This window comes from Danio aesculapii, chromosome 9 (assembly GCF_903798145.1).
Source record: "Danio aesculapii chromosome 9, fDanAes4.1, whole genome shotgun sequence".
NCBI lineage: Eukaryota > Metazoa > Chordata > Actinopteri > Cypriniformes > Danionidae > Danio > Danio aesculapii.
This window is the reverse complement of record NC_079443.1, coordinates 1,414,455-1,422,011: the sequence shown is the minus strand read 5'-3', so window position 1 is coordinate 1,422,011 and position 7,557 is coordinate 1,414,455. Positions and strand designations below refer to the sequence as shown.

General features: G+C 41.7%; 1 protein-coding gene and 1 non-coding gene across 3 annotated transcripts; one reads left to right on the top strand and one right to left on the bottom strand.

Moving 5' to 3' along the window:
* The first annotated feature begins 311 nt into the window (after positions 1-311).
* LOC130235081 (uncharacterized) lies at positions 312-2,354 on the top strand. Of its 2 annotated transcripts, none has more exons than XM_056465460.1 (4): positions 312-494; positions 575-710; positions 886-1,391; positions 1,501-2,354. In XM_056465460.1, the coding sequence occupies exons 2-4, from the start codon at positions 659-661 to the stop codon at positions 1,621-1,623; spliced, it is 681 nt and encodes a 226-aa protein (XP_056321435.1). In that variant the 5' UTR covers positions 312-494; positions 575-658; the 3' UTR covers positions 1,624-2,354. The 2 variants fall into 2 exon arrangements, with proteins under 2 accessions (XP_056321435.1, XP_056321434.1); XM_056465459.1 differs by having other exon boundaries at positions 780-1,391; positions 1,501-2,353.
* Positions 2,355-6,169: 3,815 nt separating this feature from the next.
* On the bottom strand, positions 6,170-6,334 carry LOC130235530 (U1 spliceosomal RNA). The gene has a single exon (XR_008838403.1). It is a non-coding gene; the product is annotated as a U1 spliceosomal RNA (small nuclear RNA).
* Between the last annotated feature and the right edge of the window lie 1,223 nt (positions 6,335-7,557).

Sequence of the window (7,557 nt, the reverse complement as noted above, 5' to 3'; positions counted from 1 at the left end):
TGGAGGTTGATATTGATAGCTGCCCCTTAAAAAACACAATATACACTGTAAGCATTTGAAAATAATGTGTAAGAGCAATTGATATAAAAATTCATGTTTTCATTGCCACTGTCAAATGCATCATCTCTGTCAGCATTGTTAACCATTGTCAGATAACTTCTTTTGATGATATTTGATTGATTTGTTAATTATCAAACATGTAAAAATGGAAAAAAAGACTTAACACACAAAATGTCTTTTTAATACTTTTATCATGAGCTCAGAGCTAAGACCATATTCCCTCTCTATATTTGTGATGATTATATGAATACTTCTTACAGGTGAATTAGACATGGATCCACTGTTGCCCACCCTGAGCATCGTTGACACCAGTGTGCCACAGGACAGACAACAGTGCTTTCTTAAAGCATCGAAGGACGCCAAGACCCTGGCCTCTCGCAACAGGTGCTTCGAGCGGAACACTAGCCAGGACAAAAAAACTGCTTGTGAGGAAGGTAATATCTTATTTGTGTGTTTCTGTCATATGCGTACACTGCAGACTGTTGTTTGCATTAATGTTATTTTTATGTCTTAGCTAAAAAAAGATGCCAGCACATTACTTGTGCGCCATCTGAGGTCCAGTATCTCGGCCAGCTCATTCCAAACTTTGGCAAATACAATGGCCAAAGTTTTAAATGGCTGGTGGAGAACGACGTTGGCTACATTAAATAGTAAGTATGTTGCTATACATTTGCATAAGCTGTTTTTACACAAATTAATTTATCTTTTTGAAATTTCAGTGTGCTGGATATACACATCAAGGAGCGTCGCCATCAAGGAAGAAAAGAGGGCCCAGGTGAGTATATAAAGGATCTTCTGTTACAGTATGTGCAACTGTTTCCACAGGTTTCCTGCCACCTCGAGGTCAACGTCGACAGGGCCATCTACGGTCAGGGCCGCTTCAGATCCTTCACGTTCCTGGAGATGCGTCAACTTCTTTATTGGAGGCTTCTGCATCAGCCTCATCAGTTCCTGTCTTTTCTTCTTCATCGGCTCCTGCATCAGCCTCGTCAGTTCCTGCCTTGGCTTCTTCATCGGCTCCTGCATCAGCCTCATCAGTTCCTGTCTTTTCTTCTTCATCGGCTCCTGCATCAGCCTCGTCAGTTCCTGCCTCGGCTTCTTCATTGGCTCCTGCATCAGCCTTGTCAGTTCCTGCCTTGGCTTCTTCATCGGCTCCTGTATTAGCCTCATCAGTTCCTGTCTTTTCTTCTTCATCAGCTCCTGCATCAGCCTCATCAGTTCCTGCCTCGGCTTCTTCATCGGCTCCTGCATCAGCTTCTGTGTCAGCTTCTGACGTTCAACCTAGAAGGTCATCTGGTGGGTCAACACACAGTGACCCAGCACATTCTGAGGTAACTGTCAAAGAACTCTGTGGTTGGGAAGATAAGAAAAATGTATACTTTAATACTAAAACTTTAATTGATTTTAACACAGTTTTGTCTCGGTTATTCTAATTACCAGGTGTCATTTGAGGGTTGGCACAAGATGTGGGAGTCTGGTCTTCATGGGCTGCCCAGTGCAGACATACTGTGGCTTAAGGAGGATGCTGAAAGGGGACTCTTTCAGATGGCCATGTCTTATTAAGACAAACATGGAAACAGAAAGTGGAGGAAAGTCCTGAAGGATGACCGGATGTGGTTTCACCCTCCAGAATCTCCTGGAGTGGTGGAAGGAAAAGTCCCCTCAGCAGACTCCTTTTTTCGCAGCTCGGTTTTTTTCTGGAGACCAGTCGGTGTGTGGCGTTACAGTCTTCGGTGCCCAAGGTCTGACTGCCCAGCACGCACCAATCAGAAGGCTTTTCTCTACCGTTGTGGGTATTCATCCACGATAAGACAGATCTGCCACATGTCTGGCTGGTACTCCATGCTGACTGAGGTCCTGGCATGCAACGCCTGTAGAAAGGCTGCAAAGGAGTCGGAAGAGCATACTATTGGTCGTTTCCTGTCATGGGATCAGTGCATCCTTAACCAGCTCAGTCCAGCTCACAGAGCGGTGTTTCCTGCTGTCTTGACGCTACGGTGATTCTCTAGCAGAATACAAATCATTGTGAAATTATGCAGAGTCTTAAAAAAAGTTAAGATTCACCATCATCTAATGATTGTGTTGCTCCTATGATTCTAGGCGTGGCGTGGACAAGCAGGTGATTACTATATTCTTATGATAACAAATACAGGTATTGATCATATGTTTTGTCCCAGTTAAGATCTTAAGATGTTCTTAGATGTTACAACTAATGATAATAATCGCCATGGTAACATATATTGCTATATATAAAGGGATATTTATTTATTAGCATGTTTGTTGCTATATTTTAATGAAACAACTGTTTACTATGTATACGGAGCTATCAAACCGACGCGAGCGTCGAAAATAATACAAAAGCTAAACTTTTTCAGGTTTTGTGCAGCCAAATATGCATTTATGTAATATCACAGTATAAAAACAACTTACCACACGAAATATCTAGGACAGGTGAACTTTCTGACGGCACAGCGTCACCAGCACAGACCAAACACTGCACAAAGAGTGAGAGATTTCAAACATGATGTGATCTTAGCATTAATATAACAATAAAAATAGCTTACCACACAAAATCTCTGAAATGGGTGAACGTCTGACGGCGCAGCGTCACACACACAGACAAAATACTGCACACACAGTAAAATATATCAAACGTGATGTGAGCAAAACATACAGTTTATCAGAACAGGATAAAAATACCCTACCTCTATAAATCACCATGACAGGTGTACTTTTTGACAGCGCAGCCTCACGAACAGACAAAATGCTGCATGGAGAGAAATATTTCAAACGTGATGTGTCCAAAACATACTGTGCATCAATATAACCATTTAAAAATAACTTATCACACAAAATCTCTACGACAGGTGTACTTTTTGAAGGCGCAGCCTCACGAATACTGCACGAAGAGTGAGATATTTCAAACGTGCCGTGACCAAAACATACTGTGCATCAATATAACAGTATAAAAATAACTTACCACACGAAATCACTTCAGCATATGAATTTATCTCGACAGCAGATGAACTCTCTGACCCGATAAAACTGTGAGCGTCCAGAGTGAGAGAAACTTTAGAAAATCCTCAGCGCTGATTGGCCGTGATTTTAAACTTTAGACAATGCAGCCCTCCGATTGGCCCAGGGTCTAATCAAACTGTAGACAATCGGGGCTTTTCATTGGACGAGAGTCTACAGTCTACAGTTTACATTGCACGTTCCTTGGGCAGACGTCTGCGCAGTAGCACAACGGGTATTAAGCTAATCTTAAATTCATGCTAACAAACAAATAATCAAAAGAAATATAATGCAATTCAACTCAAATATATAAAATATGAACTGATGTTTACTTTAAACTGTAGTCATATTGTTCAATTAAAATGATTAAAGAGCCCATATTATGGGTTTTTGAAAATGCCCTTCCATGTAGTGTGTCACACAGCTCTAAGTGAAGTGAAATATCCAGCTAAGGCTTAAATCTGTAAGTGTACAGTGTTTAAAACTATTGATTCATCTATAAAAGAGTCGACTCATAGTGCTTCAAACGAGTCGTCTTGATAACGAGTCATTAGGTGTTTCGTGATTACGCAACTACGAAACACAAGTAGTTGCATGCGCAAGCCCGGGAGATTTGAAACCTGCGGCCCCGCCCACTAACAGAAAAAAAAGTCTCACACACACACACAGAGACACACACAGACACCGGTCGAATGAAGTCACGCTGTGCAGATGGAGATTATTGACAGTTCACCCAAAGATGAAACCTTAGCAATATAGCCCAGCCTTGAGCAGATCGAGAGCCTCTGGAAACTACCTGCTTACAAAGAAGACTTCATCAGTTTGTTAAAGGAAGGATCAGTAAAGACTGTCAGAACATGGATCAGTGGATCATGAATCAGTTTCTTCCCCCATTTCACCAGTGTAAGTACGTGCGATTTAAACTGTTGCTTCGTTTAGTCTAGCTTGCAAATTATGTATTTAGTTGTGTTTTGTTACTTGTAACTGCGTGTACTGTATGAAGTTAACTCTATATATTCTCATATCACGTGTAAAGCCACGTTGAAAACGCAACGCGTGCCGCTTTGATTACGAATAGTCAGCTATGTGTGTGTGTGTGTGTGTGATGTGTGTGTGTGTGTCTCCTCTGAGGACGGTCGTTTGTGTGAGTGTCTCCTCTTAGGAGGTTAATGTGTGTGTGTGTGTCTCCTCTGAATAGAGTAAAGCTCTAAGCAAAGGGTGATCACGCCGCCCTCAACCCGATAGTGAAAATGAAAGGGACCCGTTTGTAAAGTGAGGACGCGGAGGGTGCGGGAGGTGTCGCCGCCGCGCCGTCTCTATTGTGGACGCGCCGGCCCTGTGTGTGTGTGCGTTTGTGTGTGTGTGAAAAGAGCAAGTAAACTGCTAGGAGATCTCCTCGCCAGTTCTTGGACTTTTTGCTTGATAAAATAGTTAGTCGTCAGTATTTTCTAGTACATCGTCTGTGTTTACATTCACCCACTGGCAGCCAAAATCCACTTTGAAGCGTGTGTGCACTGTGACTACTTTTATAATGTTGATTATCTGCTGGGCATTTCACTCTGTCTTGCCCTGAAGCCTGTCAGTGTTGTTGACCAATCGCAGCAGGCTGTCATCGGTCCAATCAGCGCAAATTAGCTTCGCGCTGAGGAGGGGTTTGGGTACAAATGAATCGCTGAACGATTCATATGAGAGTCGCTGGGATAATTAGGTAAAAATAAATGCAGATTATAAGACCATCAAAGTGTTTTTTGACCTTGCATGCATATTAGACTGTTGTTGGAGACCCTTACAACCTAAATATGACCCTATTTCATGTATAATATGGGCTCTTTAAAATATTTACACTCACCGGCCACTTTATTAGGTACACCTTACTAGTACCGGGTTGGACCCCCTTTTGCCTTTAGAACTGCCTTAATCCTTCACGGCATAGATTCAACAAGCTACTGGAAATATTCCTCAGAGATTTTGCTCCATATTGACATGATAGCATCACACAGTTGCTGCAGATTTGTCAGCTGCACATCTATGATGCCAATCTCCCGTTACGCCACATCCCAAAGGATAAATCCATGTTTTTATGCTGTTGACGCCAAATTGTGAGCCGAGCATCCGAATGTGGCAGCAGAAATGGAGACTCATCAGACCAGGCAACGTTTCTCCAATCTTCTATTGTCCAGTTTTGGTGAGCCTGTGTGAATTGTAGCCTCAGTTTCCTGTTCTTAGCTGACAGGAGCGGCACCCGGTGTGGTCTTCTGCTGCTGTAGCCCATCTGCCTCAAGGTTGGACGTGTTGTGTGTTCAGAGATGCTCTTCTGAGTGTTTTTTGTCAAATAAAAGATTTCTCTAGAGTCATCCACCATAACTTTGTGGCTCAAAAGTATCGCTTAAAGCACCATTCAGGCACCAGTACCATTTTAAAAGTATCAATTTAGCATCGCTATCAAAATAACCCCAAACCATACCCAACTTAAGACATTCTACATAGCTGCTAGGTGGTTGCTAAGACAATTTTGAGTTGTTACCAGGCAGTTGCTAGGGTATTCTGAGGGGATTTAGGCAGTTGCTAAGGTGTTACTAGGCAGTTGTTAGGGTGTTCTGAGTGGATACTAGGTGGTTGCTAAGACAATTTTGAGTTGTTACTAGGCAGTTGCTAGGGTATTCTGAGGGGATATAGGCAGTTGCTAAGCTGTTACTAGGCTGTTGTTAGGGTGTTCTAGGTGGTTGCTAAGGCATACTAAGTGGTTGCTAAAACTTTGCTAAGGTGTTTGCAGAGGTTGCTAGGCAGTTGCTAATGTATTTTGAGTGGTTGGTAGGGAGTCACTAATGGGTTGCTAGTGTGTTCAGGGTGGTTTAATGATGGTTTCTTTGGTTTTCAGAGTGGTTGCCAAGATATAAGTGGTTGCTAGGGCGTTCAGGTTTGACTTCTAGGCTGGTTTAAGCTCATCTCTCAGTCTGACACAAGAATTGTAATAGGCAAACCTACAAAAACAGCCTGAAAGAGAGCTCCACAAATACCAGATACTAAACCTTTTTCCTCAGTGGAGCTGATTTAATCCCAGATCAATCAGTCATTCTAACTTTAACCAGATGATCAGGGGAGAGCGCGAACGCAGTCCCCCACTACCAGAAATTATGCAGTCGAGATTCCCACATTTGGGGAATTCGCAGAGGTCAACACAGCCGACAGTGCAATGGCTGAGCCTCACCCTGGGTGAACCACCTTCTTGATCATGGTGTCTCCCCTGCCAGGTAAGTATGAGTTGTACAGCGAGCCTGAAGGGACGCCACTGTGGAGAACGTCATTCTTAATCACGGAAACGCGTCACAGTGCGTTACACTTAAATCAACACAATCCAAAAGCACAATCCTGATGTGCGCTCTTGCGAAGTCTGGCCTCAAATCTATCCGTTTATAAGAAACAGTATGAGGATATTTTACAGCCAGCCATTTCCCATCATGCATCAGGAGATTCGACCAGCCAATGCAAAAACACTGCTTAAAACAATCTAATAAAAGAAATTAATAATCAGAGGATGAAAATCTGTGTTGAAATGAAACACTAGACACTTTATTTTCTAAAGCTCCATATATGGTAAAATAGTATAAACCGCCAAAAACGTTTTTTTAAAAAATGTGACGTCAGCAACACCGGAAGTGTTAGCAAGGTGACGTCACTACCGCGAAATCAAAACAAAGCGCTCCGACAAATTTCACAAACCTAAAACGGAATTCTGGGGTATTGCACAAACACAAGATAACAGATGAAGCTTGACTTTTAATAAACTATCTGGCCAGATTTTAGTCCCCACATGAAAGGAGGTTAAAGCGGGTAATTAAATTAGGAAATCTACCCGCGTGTTTAACAGTCATCAGCGCATCAACACCGGGAAACAGAACCCAGTTTGCCTGTTCGTTTGTCAAATGCCAGATGTGATGTGGGGTCACCAATGTTCATCAAGACTGTCCAGTAACAAATCCCAGCTTACACGCGTGTTAAAGGAAAAGAAACAAAATGCCGGCGGCTGCGACATCAATACTGAGCAACATAAAGCTTACTCGATTAGAGAGGAGGCAAAAATAAATAAATCATAAGAAAAAAACGTGTGGAAATCAGCCTTTAACACTGCGTTTTTATTATATTATAAATATAATCTTATTACATTATTATCACCGAGCCTGCAAAAATCTCGCGTGCGTTCATAAACTAATATGAATATTACTATACTACTACTTATTCTGCTTCTTCTTCTTCTTCTTCTTCTTCTTCTTCTTCTTCTTCTTATTATTATTATTATTATTATTATTATTATTATTATTATTATTGAACCCGTTAAGCTTGAATTCAGCAATACAGAAAATATCCCATGGCTAGCGTTCAATCGGCAAATTAGTTAATCACTAAATATTAACTAATCAGTACTTGAATTAACGTTTTGGGTGTCAGGTAAATTAAATAAATGCAATAGTCACCTAATAAAAT